Genomic DNA, 19,127 nt, shown 5'->3' on the forward strand with positions numbered 1-19,127 from the left:
CCTCATTTCCATTGAGACACATTAGTTTTTGTTTATGACTCGGTGTATGTGTGTGCACGTGTGTGTGTGTGTGTGTGTGTGTGTGTGTGTGTGTGTGTGTGACCTTAACCTGCTAAGGCATCTCACCAGCCTGAGACTCATTATTTTTCCCTGGCACATACACAGCACATGTTCCTATACAGCGTTTAATTTCTCCCATGAGCCCAGCCTCATCCCAGCTGCTCCCACACTTTAATGAATTGCACCCGAGAGACTGGCTGGCTGTGGTAATAGAAGGGGCGGAGTCCACACCTGAAAGGGGGAGACCTGGAGGCTGGTTCTCTGGGTAAACCGAGATGTCTGACCATGCGACTATGCCCCGCCTTGATTATGCCCATCAAGGGGAGAACAGGTGAGAATCTGTCCTGGAGTTCAGCACCCCTCGAGCTAAGCCACCTGCTTCTTCCTTGCAGGTCTATCTGCTCGTCAAAAGCTGTTGGGAGGAAGATCCAGAAAAGAGGCCAGACTTCAAGAAAATCGAGAGCACCCTAGCCAAGATTTTTGGGTATTGCTGGCATTTTTACTTTGCTTCCCCAATTTTGGACTCCTTAATGATAGTTGCTATTTAGTGCTACCAAGGAATGAAAACGCTTATGCCAATAAAATATGCAGGCTACAACCAACACTTGTCACACAAAGTTCAAATGATTCAGAGTTAAAGTGACCGCTTCTCAGGAACATACTCACTTATAAAGTTAAACACTAAAGGATAAAATACATCATAATCAATCATACCTTTTTATTATTAAAAATGGTTTCCAGAGTCAGGCATGGTTGTACATGCCTGTAATCCCAGCACTGGGGAGGCAGTGTCAGGCGGATCTCTCTGAGTTCAAAGCCAGCGTGGTTTACAAAGCGAGTCCACAACAGTCAAGGCTACACAGAGAAATCCTGTCTTGAAAAGCCAAAAAAAATTTTTTAAACTAGTTTCTGGAAGCTAGGAAGGTGGTTCAGCAGTTGAGACACTTGCTGCTTTTACAGAGGCCCCAAGTATGGTTTCTACAGCCTGCATCAGGAGGCTCACACCTGCAGCCCCAGCTCCAAGGGACAGGATGCTTCTGGCTTCCCTGGGCAGCTGCAATCAGGAGCACATTTCCTCCACCAATTATACATACATAAGTTAAAAATAAAATAAACCTTTAAAAAACACAGTTTCTAAGAAAACATAAAAGTTGAAGTGCATGAAGAGGTGGGAAGGATTTCAGAGGAATTAGTGGAGGGGAAAAACACAGCCAAAATATATTGTATGAAACAGAGTCTACTGACACATAATCCCCAGACCCTTCTGAAAGTCTAACCTGGGTCCTCAGAGTCTATAAAACTCCTGGGTAATTCTTTTAAAATATACTTATCTTTTATGTATTGGTGTTTTGCTTGCATGTATGTCTGTGTGTCATGTGCGTGCAGCACTCATAGAGGCCAGAAAAGGCATCTGACCCTGGAATGGAAGAACAGACAGGTGTGAGCTGCCACAAGGATGCTGGGAATCAAACCCAGGTCCTCTGGAAGAGCAGCCAATGTTCTTAACCACTTACCCATCCCTCCAGGCCCAGATGTACCAATAATCCTTAAGATTTACAAGTTCTTAATTTTTTTTAAAGATCTAGTTTTTATTTTTAATTATTTGTGTATGTGTGGGTTTGTGCCCAAGGATAACAGAGGCACCAGATAGAACTGAATCGAGTTTGCAGGGGGCTGTGAGTCATATGACATAGGAACTGGGGTTCTCTGGAAAAGCAGAACATGCTCTTATGAACCATCTCTCAGCCCTCAAGGTCAGCAAGCTTTTAAAGATCTCCAAAACCACCTGCTGTGGCCCTAGACAGTTTAGATTTGTCTTCTGGATCAAAATACCATTCAAAGTCAAAGTAGGTGGTTGTACCCATTATCCAGTGATATAGAATGAATCTCTTGTGTCTATGTGGAAACATCACCTACCAATAAAAAGCTAATGGCCTATGGGTGAGGCAGGAAATAAAAGGTGGAACATCTGGCAAGCAGAAAGGATTCTGGGATAGAGCCAGAAAATATGTAAGAACAGATGCATGGTACCTGAGCAGAGGTAGCCAGCCACATGACAAAATGTACATTAGAATAAATGGGATATAAGTTCTGAGCCAAGACAGGGAACATCCCTAGCTCTATGACATAGGTATTTGTAAATATATTTTAAATCTCATGAGTCTTTATTCCTGAAGCTTAGGGTCGGGAGGAAAAAACACAGCAACACCGTGATACGTAATTCACTATGCTGTGTGCTTTTAGTTAGCACACCACAGATGGGTATAAATTGTAGCCAGGGATATAGGAGAGCAAGTGTGCACAGGAGAACATAAAAATGTCCTGCTGGAGGACAGAGGGCAACACCCCAACCTCCTCATTCATAAAACTGAAATGCGCTGGATGGGTCTAGCATTCCTTCCATCCCTGACTTTCTGGAGGTGGCACTAGGTCCAAAACTTCAGATACCTGCTGAGGTGAAAAGCCAAGGCTGAGATGGGCGCTGAGGTTAATGAGACTGTGGTCTGTCTGGCAGAACTGTGCAGTGTTTGAATAAAGCAGGAAATAACAACGGATTAAATTCGTGCCCTTTCACTCCTTTCCTGGCCTGTCACTGAGGTCAGATGGGACTGTGCGGTATCAATGTCATGGATCCTCGTGGAGATCACGGGCCCCGGTCTTTAGCCTCAACTGTGGAGGTTCTCAAACATGGCTGCACATTTGAAATCCCCAGAGGAGCCTTAAGAAGCACTGACACCTAAATCCTACCCTAGAGCATTTGATGGAACTGGTCTGAGGTGTAACTCGGCACGGGAGACCCTAATAGTTCCCTAGGAGATGAGGATTCGAAGTCAAGGCTAGGGGACTTTTAAATTAATCCATTCATTTGGAACAAAGCAATCTATAATCATCATCATCATAGCCAACCTCGACTAGTGGGGTCAAGTAAGAATCCCTCAGGAACTTGTTAAAAAATAAATAAATAAAACTTCTGTCTCTTGGGACTATTGAGAGGCTCTTGCTGCACAAGACTAGTCACCTTGTGTTCAGTCCTCAGAACAACAAAATTGTTCTCTGACCTCATCCAAACCCATACAGTGGCACACACACACACACACACACACACACACACACACACACACACACACACACAGCAAGCCATCTCCTGAGAGCAAGTGGGAACTTGTCAATGTGATCACAATGACAGAATGGCTGTGGCATCGCAGAGCTGTCCTCCGTGGCTTTGCGTGCTATAAGCATTGTCTTTCATACACACAACAACCATGAGAGCCCACGTGCCCCTTCACGTGATGTATAAGAGTTCTTTGTCTGTTACCACCTGCAGCCTTTTTCATGACCAAAAAAATGAATCCTACATGGACACCTTGATCCGACGTCTACAGCTGTATTCTCGAAACCTGGAGCACCTGGTGGAGGAAAGGACCCAGCTGTACAAGGCAGAGAGGGACAGGGCTGACCACCTCAACTTCATGCTGCTCCCACGGTAAGGCAGTCTCCTGCAGTTGAGGCTTCCCACGATCCCACGGCCAGGCTTCTTGGCTCCGTGCTGAAGCCTTTGGCATCTTTACCTCTCACTGTTTCTGGTTCTTTTCTGGATTTCATCTGGGATTTTGTTTGTTTTGAGATTCTATAGGATAGTCTCCTTTTATTGACCCTTTAGCAGATTACTGGGGTTACAATGCTTCTTCTGCCTTGCTAAGCCTTCTTCTGATTTCCCTCTGAATTCTGAAAGCAAAGAAGACATTGTGAGGATCAAGGCCTAAACTGTGAGAGTTCTAACCTCATTAAGCTTATAGCCTTCAGGCAAGTCACTGTCTGTCCGTCCTCAGTCTCAAAAAGGAATCTCAAGCCTGCTTGTGCTGTGTAAGCTGTGAGACTTTGAGGCACTTGGTATTAGTGATGACATCACAAGGAAAGGCCAAATCGTAACAACTAGAAGCTGTGGGTGGGAGAGGAGGCAAGCCTCGCCACCTGGGCATCTATGAGCCAACTTTGTGGCACACAGTCAAGACAAGAGAAAGGACATCTATACTGAAATCCCAAAATAGCTTAATGGTTCCTGAACACTGTCCTTCAAATAAGTTCCTGAGGAATGTTAAGATAAACAAGGAATTACAACGTGATGATTTGGCCCATGGCTTTGAACAAGCAAGAAGTAACGCCAGCTTCCCTTTAAGGTGTGGCAAGCTGTTACTACTAGGTGCCCCCACTCTATTAAAATCATGAAAACCAGCCGGGCATGGTGGCACACACCATTAATCCCGGCACTTGAGGCAGAGGCAAGCAGATTGCTGAGTTGGAGGCCAGGCTGGCCTACAAAGCGAGTCAAGGACAGCCAAGGCTACGCAGAGAAATCTTTTTTCAAAAAACAAAAAACTAAACCAAAAATCATGGCAACTGAGGTCAGTGAGCTCTGACATCAAAGCTTGCTCCCACCAACTATCAATGAGCAGATGGGACAGGAGGCCTCCATGGTCCAGCCTGGCTCTCGTCAGGATCTTCTGTAGACGGTAAGAAGCCAGAACTTGCCTGTGACGTCATGCAGGAGTATACACAGTAACTGGGGCTTTTCCAGGTTACTGCCCCCTCAACACCTCCCAGCTCCATCCCCTTCTACACTAATGACTATTTTCCAAATAAAAAAGCAAGTCTCTTCTCTATAAGCTTGGGCAAAGAGGTAGGGAGATATGTATGCCCCGTTCAGTCCCTGGTACTAGAAAAAGCCCATCAGGAGGAACCAGGAGACCCTACACACAGCTGGAAGAACATTCTGGAAATACACTAGACCCCTTCACCTCTGTGTCAAAGAGGCATGTGTTACCTGAGCCACATAACCTCATTATAACCTTGCAGGATTCCTTGCCCAGGGCAGTAATGCCTTGTTGACAAAAATAACACCTTGATTCCCTGGCCACCTTCCCAGGGTTTGACCATTAGATATTTTAGGCAACAATATCATTCCAATGGGTTGGAACAGTTGGCTCCATACCTTAACAGTTTTCACAGGCTTAGTTCAACATGCCACTCTGACCACTAGATGGCAATTTTTAAAAAGTGTGTGTGTGTGTGTGTGTGTGTGTGTGTGTGTGTGTGTGTGGTGTGTGTGTGCTGTGCCTGTGTGTATATAAGCTCAAGTGTGGTTGCCCATGCAGGCTAGAGGACAGTGTCAGATCTCTAGGAGCTAGAGTTATAATGGTTGTGACCTACCTGATATGGAATCTGGGAACAAAATTTGGGTCCTCTGGAAAAGCAATAAGTGCTCTTAATGGCTGCCCTAGTGGCAGATAATTTTGCTAGGTGGTTGTAGCCAGACTTCACCATAATTCTGGTAAAATATGTTTATCCTTGTGAAAACTTCCTGTTTGCAAAATAGCATTAAGTGAATACTTCCTAGAGAACCAAAAAGTAATATTTATTACAACACTGAAGAATATATATGTGTGTGTATATATGAACTATCATCGTGTCAACATTTATATGAACGATACACATGAGATTAGGAAAGCATAAATAGGATTTCTTCTTGTGAGAAATAAACAATGTCTAATTTGTATTCAAATTCTGTAAGAACAGCAACTTGCTGACCACCTGAAATTCACTTTCCTTTTCTATAAACACTAGTTTTTCTGAGGAGTACACTGTTTTCAAGTTTCTTTGCCTTCTTCAATATAAACATATACTGCAGTATAAAAAGCACAAAATGGCAGGAATCCCAATGTAATCATTATTTCTTTGCAACCCCCACAACACTCTGTACTTTATGCACAATGTGCCATCACAACCTGCTGAGCCACATCAGTGGTTATTTTGCAAAGGTTACTAAGTTAAGTTGCTCCAGCTGAAAAGACTTTTCTTCAAGCACAGGACAGTCTAGTGCGCTCCAGACCCCTGTGGCTGAGAGGCCAAGGCTTTCCTAGACAATCCCTCGGCATTCTGCGATTGTTAATCTAGACTCCAAGCCTTCTGCACACTCAAGGCCTGGGTTGCAGAAGGCTCATGGCACACAGCACAGGTGTTGCTCGATTCTAATAACAGCTCTGTCCACAGCAAGCTATGAGGTCACAGGGAATCCTCACTTCTCTTTCAGCCCTTTGTTGTCTTATCTATATAAGCATGAAGGATTTAGTGACTGGAGACATTCCTCAATGGTTAGGAGCATTTGCTGCTCTTACAAAGAACCCAGATTCGCAGCACCCACATGGTGCCTCACAACCACTGTAACTCCTATCTCGAGGGATCTTGTGCCCTCTTCTGGCCTCTGCAGGTACCAGGTACACATGTAGTGCATAGACACACATGCAAGTAGACACTTGTAGGAAATAAAGCAAGATGAGGGATTTGTTCCCGTAGACTGCTGTAGCACCTCCCAACTTCTAGGTTCTGATTCTACGGGTTCCATATTTCTACTCAGGTACTTGGGCTCTCTCTTCAAAATGACCCCAACAGCAGCAGAGAGTGCTTAACCCCCAGTCAGCCCCCAGGCCCCTTCCTCCATGGGGAAGGCAACTTGACCCCTAAAGGAAGCCCAATCCTTGCTCTGAGAAACCGCACCTTCCATCTCTTTAGCGAGGCTTTTCTTTTTTGTTGTTGTTTATTTACTTTATGTATATGAGTGCTCTATCAGCATGTACACCTGCATACCAGAAGAGGGCATCAGATCCCTTTATAGATGATTGTGAGACACCATATGGTTGCTGGGAATTGAACTCAGGACCTCTAGAAGAGCAGACAGTGCTCTTAACCACTGAGCCATCTCTCCAAGGCCCCCAGTGAGGCTTTTCTAAGCGACTTCTCTTTGGCATGTTTTGCCAGAATTGCTACCTATATATGGTGTGTTTGTCTTTGTTTTTTAAAGGACCCCAAAATGTCCAATAAATTCTGATTTAAAGATATTAAGATGAGTGTTGAATGCACTCCTCCTTTGGCATGTACTAACTAATCCCATGAAGTATGCGAGAGGAATAAAACTGCTGGCTTTGGTTAGAAAAGCAGCACTCACAGCTTTGGGGTCAATTTCTTCCATCAGTGACACACTCGTCAACTAGGCTTCTGAATATGGTGCGATGCTTGTTTGAGTGGGTGATCAATGGAAAGGTAAAGAGTGGACACAACAGGCATTATAGTTATGTAAGAATTATCATTGTGAGTTTATGAATATTATTACTAATCTAAGTTAATGTTGAAAGTTCTTATATTCCCCCAAATTAAACATGTCCACATATATGAGCAATGTATTCAGACACATAATGTATGAATCCTGTTGCTTTTGCTTCCCAGACATGGGAAATCTTCAGAAGTCTCAAAAAATTTCAATCCTGTTGACAGTTGCTACAATCTGAACTGTAAGGCAGGAAAACTCTGCAGAGGTTAAAAGTGCTCCTCCCCCCATCTCTCTCCCCTAGGCTGGTGGTGAAGTCCCTGAAGGAGAAAGGGAGTGTGGAGCCAGAGCTGTACGAAGAAGTCACAATCTACTTCAGTGACATTGTCGGCTTCACAACCATCTGCAAGTACAGCACCCCCATGGAGGTGGTGGACATGCTAAATGACATCTACAGGAGTTTTGACCAGATTGTGGATCATCATGATGTCTACAAGGTGAGTGCTTCTACCCTCAGGCTGAGACAGCGGGGCGGCCCAAGGCCACCAGAGCCTGGCATAGTTGCTCTTTTGCTTTATAGACCAGGCTGGCCTCAAATGCACAGCAATCTGCCTGCCTCTGCCTCCCAAGTGCTGAGACTAAAGATGTGTGCCACCACACCCAGCAACACAGTTGCTCTTGTTATAGCCCCTGTCATCGCCTAGTCAACATATAACGAGAAACTGGTGAAAAACACTTTGTTCTTCTAGGGGTCCTACATTTGGTTCCAGCAGCTAAATTGGGGTTGGGGTTCGGGTAGGGGGCTCAGAACCACCTGCCCCTCTAGTACAAGGGATCTGTCACCTCCTTTAGTTTCCCCCACAGGCATCTGCATTTATGCACACAAACCAACACACAGGCCCATACAAACATGCACATAAAAATAAAGAATAAATCCTTAATACTCACTGACGTGCCATTTGAATCCAAGCTGAAATGGAAGAGATGTGGAAGAATTAAAAGGGGTCGGGGAGAGGGAACTAATGTCAAAATTACCTTTAGAAGTAGAACAGAAGGAGCACAAATGAATTTGGGGTGACAAATACAGAAGAAATGTCAGCGCTTCAAACCGTCTCCCGAGCAATGGACAGCATTTAAGCTGACTGTAAACAAAGTGGAGACAGCACAGGACTGCAAGCTTAGTTTATTCTTGAAGAAAACTACAATTACTGTTGGTAAAATACTATGTAGAAAAGCGATAGTCACTAAAGATTATTCCAGCAATTTAGTATATTACTAAAATTATATAGGATCTGTCAGAGTATTTAGTTCTTTAGTTTTCATTTTAGTTGTTAAACATATGAGCATGTGTGTGCCTTCTTGTCTGTACCGCATACATGTATGTGCCCACAGAGACATCTGATCCCCTGGAACCGCAAGCCACCATGTGGGGCCTGGGAGTGCAACCTGGTTTTCTGCAAGAACAGAGGTGTTCTCAATCACCACGCCATGCCCCAGCCCCACCACCAGATTATTTGAACATTTTACACAATTGCCTACAACCTAGAGACACTCCATCTGCACAATCTGATTATGAAATATATTTTTAATGGTTAAAAGCTTCCATAGCTATTTTGTCATTCAGTTAACTAGACTATTGGAAAACAAACACACAAATAAACAAACAAACAAACCTGGACAAGTTGGCATAGAGTTGGCCCTGAAGGAGATGAGCAGAACTGTGCTTATACTGAGCTCTCAACCGCCCTATTTATATATGCATTCTGTGAAGGGTTCGGGTCAATGCTGGTGACCCATCAGGGTACAGTCGCTGATAAGAACATGTTTCCACAGGTAGAAACCATCGGTGATGCCTATGTGGTGGCCAGCGGTTTGCCTATGCGAAACGGCAACCGACACGCAGTAGACATTTCCAAGATGGCTTTGGACATCCTCAGCTTCATAGGGACATTTGAGCTAGAGCATCTTCCCGGCCTCCCAGTGTGGATTCGCATTGGAGTTCATTCTGGTAAGGAGTTGGGCTTTCTACCGAGAGGGGGGTCACGCGAAGCTGGACACACAAGAACATCTTGATGTGGTTAGTTTTTCTTTTCTTTTTCTTTTTTTGTTTTGTTGTTGTTGTTGTTTTGTTTTGTTTTTTTGAGACAGGGTTTCTCTGTGTAGCCTTGGCTGTCCCAGACTCGCTTTGTAGACCAGGCTGGCCTCGAACTCACAGTGATCTGCCTGCCTCTGCCTCTCGAGTGCTGGGATTAAAGGCGTGCGCCATCACACCGGCGGTCAGTTTTTCGTGTGAGACTTATTAAATTCTGTGTGCCAAATGTGGAGTCCATTATGCATCCTGGAGCTCACAACTACCTGTAACTCCAGCTGCAGGCGACACGACACCTTCTAGCGTCCTCCAGCATCATGTCCTCCTACCCACACACAGACGGATGTGTACACATAAATGAAAACTACAATCTTTTTAAAAAAAGAAAAATAATATCTAAAAATATGTGATTCAAAGGGAAAACAACTGGGCAAATCCCCTCTAACAGTTACACTCAGTCCACTGCAGTGCTAGAAAAAGCACGTGGGTCACGTGGAAGACCCCGCTGAAAGGAAACTCCAAACAAAACCAATGAGAGTTATCTAAGAAAGAACAATTCACAAATTGTGGCGTCGGAACCAAAGTGCGGACAGCCGCATCTGCAAACAGGAAACAGCCCAGAGGCTGGCGGGGGTCGGGGGTGGGTGCCTGGTTGCTGCGGATGTGATCAGTGACTCACGGAGCTTGAGGGCGTGACTGCCTATTTGTAAATGAGGCAGCTAGTTTAGGTAGCAAGTTAGGATGTCATTTGTTACGTGGAGATTCGAGGCAGAGAGCAGTGTCAGGCCGCCAGGTTAGTTAACGGCTTTGATCATAGAGACTCGAGAAGATAAATTATAGGCCTTATTGAAGCATATAGCTGGAGGGAAACTCATAACCAACCTAGGTGTCCAACAACAGAGAAACAGAAAAAGAAACTGTGGCACATAAACACAAGGGCCCACTTATCAGCATAAAGGGAAAAGAAGTTATGTTGTTTGCAGGAAAATGGAAACAACTGGACATAATCATATTAACTAAGCAAATTAAACCAGTCTCAAAAACCAAAGATCATGGGATTTTTTTTTCCTTGTATGTGGTCCCTAGATTTTACAGCTGCACGGATGGTGTCCCCTGCTTCAGCTGGTCTCTCTGCTCATATAAACTGTAGCATCTCCCTAGACCACATGCTAGATCACAGCTTGCAGGAGGACACAGGAGGGAGCCAGGGGCTGGAATCTGACATGGGGGGCGTAGGGTCTGACAACCTCCCAATGAAGGGACAGCTGCTTTAATCAAGATGATGCTTGTTCATGCTTAAGAGACAGAGGTCCACATCACCCACCCATGACGCTATGATGCACACTCTGTCTTGGTTTCTGTTCTGCATGTTAAAACATCCTTGTGCCACCGACTTAATCCAGCAGCATCTGTGTGGCCCATGATGCTTAGAGAAGACTCTGCCAAGTCCTTGTCTTCTGGGGTGTTCCATTAGATGCCACCAATCCTAGAAATCGCACCAGAACCTTTCCTGAGTGCCTTTGGGTTTTAAATGTTGGCATTTTTGTGACGTGGACCACTAAATGCCTTCTTGTTCAGTGAAAATTCAAGTAAGTGTTCTTTGTTATAGCAAACCCCCAAGGGCTTGTATTCATTCGTTAAAGGGGTGACATCACTTCTTCAGCCACATCGCCATGCCTTGACCATAGAAAGGCTCACAGGTCTCAGCTCCATCCTCAGTGCACAATGATGCCTCCTCTCCCTTCCTTCACTCCAGGCCCCTGTGCTGCTGGTGTCGTGGGGATCAAGATGCCTCGTTACTGCCTGTTTGGAGATACTGTCAACACTGCCTCTAGGATGGAATCCACTGGCCTCCGTAAGAAGGGCCCCTCCCATGGGCTAGGCCTGCGCCTGTGTTAACGTTGCCACGGTTAAGGTTGCTGTGTGTATTGCTGGTTGTTTTAGTCTTTTCCCTTCAGTTTTAGACTGTTCCTGTGCAGTGAGTGCAGGCATGTGCTGGCTGGAACAGGCATGAACTTTAGCATAGATCTGTGTAAACCGTGTGTTATCCAGTGGGAAAGACACAGGCCAGGTGCCCTGGCTCAGATTCGTCTTTCCCGTTTATTTGGGCTTCCTAGAAGGTGATTTCAGTAGAAAGAGCATATCTAGGAATTTGCTCATGCACAAAGGTTTCACGTCCCTCTTCAGACTGACTCAATCTTTGACGTTTTACAAAGGCACATTGCTGGCAAAATTGGGGCACCGTGTGCTACAAGCAGTAGATGATAGATTAATATTGACAATAGTGATGGTATCAAAAATATATAGTAAGTAAAAGCAATGGTAGATGAAGTTTTAAATGCTGACAAAAATGCTGGGTGCAGTGGCGCATCCCTGTAATCCCAGCGCTTGGGAGGCGAAGGCAGATGGATCTCTGTGAGCTTGAGGCCAGCCTAGTCTACAAAGTGAGTCCAGAACAGCCAAGGCTACACAGAGAAACCTTGTCTCTAAAAACCAAAAACCATTCCACCTTAAAAAAAAAAAAAAAAAAGGTGACAAAAACACAGTACCCAGAACAAGATTTGAGTAGTTAAGCTGACAATCTGAGTAGGGGTCAAACAGAAAGATTAAAATACAAACTGTGTTAACCATTACGGGCATATGTTGGGGGAAGTCACTCATCTTTCACGGCCTCAGAAAGGTGAATACATAAGCTGAGGATGAGACACCGACCTTCTTGGGAGGGTCTCTGTACAGGACTGGGATGCCGCAGAGTTAGGTACTCAGCAGTCCCCTGGTCCATGGAGGGTGTCCACTATTTTGGGCCACTGTTATGGCTTGTGGTGTGGCTTCCCGGCATTCAGCCGTGAGCTTTGGGTGGGGATCTCTTACCACTTGGTTTTCAGAAGCACCTGGTGCTGCCTGGGAAAACTCAGTGCCCAGATCTTCACCTTGCCCACAGCACCTTAGCTATTTACTGGAACTTTATTCTGGGGACACTGAGCCAAAGCCCCTGCCCAGGCTCAGAACAAGAAGCTCCATCCAAAGTCAGGTCAAAGGATAAGACCGGGGGAGTGCCAACATTCTGACCCCCCCCACACACACACACACAAAAGAAAAAACAAACAGTGCCAAACCCTTTTCTCTGCTTGGGTAGTATTTTTTCATCCCACTGACACTGCTTTTAAAGGGGCAGTCACTAAAATAGCTGTATGCACTTCTCCATGGCGGAGAATAGCAGCTTAGGGTGCTGTTGACATGTCGAATCAGAGAGAAACAGTGTGGCCATCTTAGATCTCAACACGGGAGATCTCCATTGACCTGGTTTGTGTTTCCAGCCTTGAGGATCCATATGAGCAGCTCCACCATAGCCATCCTGAAGAGGACGGACACCCAGTTCCTGTATGAAGTTAGAGGAGAGACGTACTTAAAGGTAAGCAGGCTATGCAAGCATGCGTGAGCGAGCGCTCAGACACATGTGAGCCGCATGTGAGCCTGCACCAAGGCTATGCAAGCATGCGTGAGCGAGCGCTCAGACACATGTGAGCCGCATGTAAGCCTGCACCAAGGCTATGCAAACATGCATGAGCGAGCGCTCAGACACATGTGAGCCGCATGTAAGCCTGCACCAAGGCTATGCAAACATGCGTGAGCAAGCGCTCAGATGCATGTGGGCCACATGTGAGCCTGCACCAAGAAAGTCAGAAAAGATGAAGCTGAAGATGAAGTCTTCTGTCCACCCTTCAGTAACCTCCACCATCCCTAGAGAAAGAACCTCTGCCCGAGTGTGTGAACTCGGAGCCACTCTGTGCTCCAACAAGCCCCTTTTGTAGTCTGTGCTGTGGCCAGTATGCTATAAAGCACTGCTAGCAGGCTAGAGAGATGGCTCAGAGGTTAAAAGCACTTGCTCTTGCAGAGGACGCAGGTCCAGTTCCCAACACCCACGTGGTGGGCCACAGCCATCTCTATCACCGGTTCTAAGGAATCTGACACTCTCTCCTGGTCTCCACAGGCACTGCATGCACATGGTATACGTACACACACATATACATATATTCATACATATGTACATACAGGCAAAAAGCACTCATACACATAAAGTAAAATAAATAAATCTAAAAATAATTTAAAAAAATAAAACAACAGCTGGGTGCCACCTGTAATCCCAGCACTGCAGGGAGGCAGAGGCAGATGGATCTCTGTGAGTTCCACGTTAGCCTGATCTACAAAGAGAGTCCAGGACAGCCAAGGCTACACAGAGAAACCCTGTCTGGAAACACACACACACACACACACACACACACACACACACACACACACACACAAGAAGAAAGAAAGAAAAAAGTAACTTGTTGGCATGATAAAACTGCAGGTGGATTTCATCATTTCTTTACAATTAACTTACTCATTTGTGTGTGTTGAATATGTTCGTAGATGTGTGATGTATACAAACCAGACATTAACGCTGGCTGTCTTCTTCAGTTAATGTAAATCTTATTTACTTTGTTTTAAGTTTATTTGGTGTGTGTGTGTGTGTGTGTGTGTGTGTGTGTGTGTGTGTTCACACCTTTGTGGAGTCTATTGTCTCTCTTCCCACCTCTGTGTGTACCCAGGGATTGGATCAGGCTTTCATGCAAGTGCCTTTAACCGTGAGCTGTCTTGATGCCCTCATCTTATTTTTTGAGGTGGGGTCTCCCACTAGACCTGGAACTCTGATTTGACTGGACTGGTTGGGCCATGAGCTCTAGGGATCTACCTGTCCCTGCCCCCCAGCATGGGGATTACAGTCATGTGCTCCTACACCCTGCTTCGTACTGGGGTGCTGGTGACCTGAATTCAGGTCCCCATGTGCTCACAACCAGCTCTTTCCAAATGAGCCATCTCCTCAGGACTGAATTTCTTCCTTTATATGTTAGGGTTCCTAAAATGTTGCTATACTGTAATCTGAAATATCTTCTGAGAAAAAGAAAGCTCTATTTTGAAAGCATCTAGTCTGGCTGGGCATGGTGGCTCATGCTAGAAATCCTGGTATTCGGTGTCTGAGCCAGGAGACCTGCTGTAAGTTTGAGGTAACGTGTGTCCCATGGCGAGCTCTAGACCTTCCTGCACCATAGTGTGGGACCCTGTCTTCAGAATAAATAAATACATAATTTAATAATAAAATTTAAAAAGAAGAAATGGAGGGGGAAGAAAAAGCATAAAGAAATCAGCCTGATGGGACACATCTTCTTAGATTTTTGTCTAAATGCTTAAGCACAGGCCCTGATGGGGAATGCGGGGTGGTGTGCCTCTTGGAACAGCGCTGCCTTCATGGGACCTTCCTCTTTTGTGTCACTAGGGAAGAGGGACAGAGACGACATACTGGCTGACTGGGATGAAGGACCAAGAGTACAGCCTGCCTACCCCACCGACCATGTAAGCTTCTGGGTGTCGGGGAGGAAGGGGACCCCGAAGTCCTGGGTGGGTTGACACACTCTGCTACTTAGGATGTTCAACTTGACCTGTGCCCGGCGAGTGGCAATGACATGTTGGATGAAGTGAGAACTAAACACGTGAAAACCATCTAGAATGTTCCCTTGTCCAGCTGCTGAGCTGGAGGGTCCAGACTGCCTGCGTCTTCCTCCGATGCAGTGATATAGAAAGCATGCAGTCACTGCTGCTCCAGAGCGCTGGGTGTTTGCTTAGTCAGACCTGTGTTTTCAGTGAAGTCACACGGGGTGCTTTTGTCCCTTTGTCGGAGGAGGCTCGCCAGGGGAAGAGAAAAGGGAATCCTGTAGAACCAGAGGAGACTTTTGTTCTTATTTAATCAATGTTGGCTTTATTTTGTTCTACTGGCTCCTTTTCCTTCTGCCCTCCCAGAGGTTATTTTTAAATTGTCCCTAGGATGTAGTTGCAAGAGGATAGACTGGTTAAATAAAGTACATTCTTACATGAATATGTACGTACACACACACACACACACACAAACACACACACACACACACACTGTGAACATGGAGAGATATAGACTGGCCTCCATCTCTCAACCTTCCTGTCTCAGCTGGTCTCCCAGGTTATGCCACCATGCCTCTCCGAATTATATTTTAAACTAAATATGCTTGACTCACCAGGTGTGCTGGCACATACTTTTGATCCCAGCACTCAGGCAAGCAGATCTCTGTGTGAGGCCAACCTAATCTGCATAGACACTCTCAAAAACAAAGGTAGGGGGAGGGCCTGGAGGGATGGCTCAGTGATGAGAGGACCTAAAGTTAGTTCCCATCACTCTATTGGTTCTGTAACTCTAGTCCCAAGGGATATGTCACCCTCTTCTGGACACCATGGGTACTGCATCACATAAAAATAATGAAAATCCCTCTTCTGTCCATCTTCCTAGAATGCCCCAGGTCATCCTGCAGGTACTGGGGGGCTGGTTAGATGCTGCTTACAAAGCACAGGACAGCTGGGGCTGAGCTCCTGCATTTTACAGGGCAAAAGGCAGCTTGGAGCCTTCTGGGGTCTTACAAAGATAGAGCATGGAGCTGGCGAGATGGCTCAGAGGTTAAGAGCACTAGCTGCTCTTTCAGAGGACTTGAGTCCAGAATTCGATTCCCAGCACCCACAAAGCAGTTCACAACCACCTGTATCTCTAGAGGGAGACCTGATGCCCTCTTCTGGCTACCTGAGCCCCAGGCACACGTACGGTGCAAGACACATACAGGCACAGCACACATCCACAACAAACAAACAAACAACAAAAAGGATAGAAGATGCTGGAAGCAGAAACTCTGGGCATTTCTGATCCTGCCTCTTTCTGTCTGCTGGGGAGAGGCTGGCACCCGCCTTGCCTAAAACCACAGTTGCAGGTCTGAGCATGGAGTCTGCACTCTCTGCAATAGGAGAAAGGTTTCCTTTTCCTAGCGACATAGCAGGTCTCCGTACTGAAGGTGACTCAAATTGTCCTGCTCCGTTAGTAGGCCTCCTGGCCTCAGTCCTGTGGCTCTTGCAGTGGCTTTTGCTGGAGAAGAGACTATCATTCAGAGGCCTAGAGGCCAGACAGACAGAAGACAAGCTACTAAGATGTTTAGTCAACTTGGGGAAGCCTGCCTTCAAACCGGGACTGCCCAGATGCGTTCTGAGTTTTGGGAACCTCCAGCCATCCTGATATTCAGTGCACAGCTGTGTGGGGAACCAGTGTATTTTCAGGGCTGTGTGGTAGACTCCTGACCTCCTCCCCCTACCCAGTCTCTTCCTGGGTCTCAATGGATCTTCTCCCATATTCCCCAGTTATAGCAACATGTTTCAGTTTGAAAGAGAAAGATCCATTTCCTGTCTGCGATGTACTCTGCTTTTTTGACATTGACACATGGCAGGGAAGGCGATGCTTTGGACTCATCAAAGGCAGTGGTGGTTTTGTACTCCTGCATCTCCTGTGTGTAGCGCAGAATAGGCACCCACTGGGCAGTGGTGCACTTCAACTGACAGGGCTAAGGGGCGTTGCATGCAACATGCTGGAGTTCTGCCCTTCTCTCTCATCCACTTTCCAGGGAGAGCCAAGAGCGCCTGCAAGCAGAGTTTTCAGACATGATTGCCAGCTCCTTACAGAAGAGAAAGGCCTTGGGCATGAAGAGCCGGAGGCCCACACGGGTGGCCAGCTACAAGAGAGGCACTTTGGAATACCTGCAGCTGAACAACTCAGACCACGACAGCACCTATTTTTAGACCTGGGTAAGGTCTAAGAACTGACAGTAGCAACCTCCAATGTACTGACTGTGCATTGTCCAGACTCCTCAACAAGTGACACGCCTGTTCTGGTTTTGTTCTGGTCTTGGTTTTTGTTTGTTTGTCTTGCTTTGTTTTGTTTTGTTTTGTTTTTTTAATTAAGACAGAGTCTCACATATGCCAAACTGGCCTCAAACTCACTGTGTAGCAATGGATGATGACCTTGGACTTCTAAGATCTTCACGAGTGTTCTTAGCACTGTGATGACTCTGTTCTGGAGCCGTGTCCCACAGCTGTCATGTGGACTGTCAACCTGGCAAAGAGGAGGAAGGGATGTGCTATATGGAACTTGGGGGCTTGTTTTTATTTCATTTCTGGTTTTGTTTTGTTTGCTGGGTCTTCTGTACACATGAGAGGATTTTTTTAAATTGTCTTAACTCTATGCTAAGTAGCTTATCTCCATGAAAGTGTGCTTAACTTGTGATTTTGTTTTCAGAAACCATGCTGGATATTAGGTAAAAAAAATAAAAGTTTTTAGAGTCTGGTATATGTTTCTACTGCCAGATCCTCTTCCTGGGGCCACCAGGCATCACCTCCTGCTTGCCAAAAGACTAAGTGTCCCACAGGGAAATAAGGCAAGGGTAACGTTGCTGCTCAGGACAGGATTCTTGAGGGTCGGTAGCACCCTCTGTGCACAGGGAGACTGTTGATTTAAACCATGGGTTAGCCTTGGCCTATCCACTTAGCAAAGTGAATGTGCAACACCTGTCCTGGCAGAGACTTACGAAGCAGGCCGGCAGATCCTACTATGCCCTGTTCTATCTAGAAAGTAGCCAGTGTCTCCAAGCACCTGCTGTTTCTAACAATGTAGTCCCTTCACTAAGTGACACACAGCATTTCCTGTGTATATTACAGTTTATACATATCACATGCAACACATACACATATACACACACATATTCCATAACTTTAATATGTGTACACAGTGTCTGTATTAGCTACTTTTGTTGCTATGATAAAATACCATAAGTAAGGCAACTAATGGGGAAAATAGTTGATTTTAGCTTTGGTAGCAGAGAGAGAGGGAGAGTCCACAATGGCGGGTGGCATGGCAGCAGGCAAGCGTGACAGCAGGAGCAGGAGGCTGAGAGATCATAGCTTTATCAGCATTCAGGAAATAGAGTGAACCGCAAGTGGGGGAGGTGACAAAAAGCCCATCCCTAGGTGACATACATTTTCCAGCAAGGCTGCCCCTCCTAAAGGCTTCACAACCTCCCCAACAGTGCCACCAACTGGGGACCTCAGTGTGCAAATGCCTGAGCCTACTGGGCACACTTGTTCAAATCACCCCACTCACCACATAAATGTTTGCATTCAGCTTGTATAGAATTAATCTGGAGCCATTAGCTGGACACTTCATGGTAATTCTAAAAGCAGTATATATTTATAGCACATTGAAAGTGCTCAGTAGTCACATATCACTAATCAGTACTGACTATTGCACAGCACTGCTCAGCGGCACGTGCATAGTTGGCACGCGCATGATAAAAATCGGGTGCATTATAGGAACAGTCATGTGCATTTAAAAAAAAAAAAGAAAGAATACTGTATGGCCTAACCTACGACCCTACACTTGCCCTTTAATAGCCAGCTCCTTCTCTTAAGCTCCTTAAAAGTGAGCCCCAAATAGTAATTGGGACCCTTGAGGACTGTCACTCGGGTGGCCTGCTGTCAATCTGGATGGTGTCTCCCTCTATAATATGCGCTATTCCTTTGCTCCAAACAAAGCCGTCTGGCTTCTTCTGCAAATCTGTGTGAGCTCTTGCTCTGTTTTCTCCAGCCCGTTCCACCACTGTGGACAACAAAGCAGCTGAACACATGTTGCAGACCTTCAGCCTTCTTTCTGTTCTCTCTTTCTTTTTTAAAGCTTTGTTTGTTTGTTTGTTTAAAGTATGTAAATAGGCATGTGTAGATTTGTGCTCATCTTAGAGCGGGTCTCCAAGGGATCCAGAAGAGGGCACTAGATCCTCTGGAGCTGGATTTGCAGGAAGTTGTATGTTGCCTGCCATGGGTGCTGGGAACCCAACTTGGGTCCTCTGTGAGGGCAGTGTGCGGGCTAGTTTCATGTCAACTTGACACAAGGTAGAGTCATTTTGCAAAGAGAAACTTCAGCTGAGAAAATGCCCACATCGGACTGGC

General features: G+C 45.8%; 1 protein-coding gene across 2 annotated transcripts in view; it reads left to right on the plus strand.

Annotated features, from left to right (window-relative positions):
- GUCY2C (guanylate cyclase 2C) overlaps positions 1-17,277 on the plus strand; it is a gene marked incomplete at its 5' end in the record, with an annotated part of 70,091 nt that extends 52,814 nt beyond the window's left edge. For both annotated transcript variants that reach the window (XM_084765394.1, XM_084765395.1), the window contains 8 exons: positions 453-544; positions 3,386-3,544; positions 7,464-7,656; positions 8,993-9,167; positions 11,005-11,103; positions 12,566-12,660; positions 14,566-14,642; positions 16,754-17,277. In XM_084765394.1, coding sequence (XP_084621520.1) covers positions 453-544; positions 3,386-3,544; positions 7,464-7,656; positions 8,993-9,167; positions 11,005-11,103; positions 12,566-12,660; positions 14,566-14,642; positions 16,754-16,928 — 1,065 coding nt within the window. In that variant the 3' untranslated portion in view covers positions 16,929-17,277. The remainder of the gene's footprint in view (positions 1-452; positions 545-3,385; positions 3,545-7,463; positions 7,657-8,992; positions 9,168-11,004; positions 11,104-12,565; positions 12,661-14,565; positions 14,643-16,753) is intronic.
- Between the last annotated feature and the right edge of the window lie 1,850 nt (positions 17,278-19,127).

This window comes from Acomys minous, assembly GCF_964271855.1.
Source record: "Acomys minous genome assembly, chromosome: 17".
Lineage (NCBI taxonomy): Eukaryota > Metazoa > Chordata > Mammalia > Rodentia > Muridae > Acomys > Acomys minous.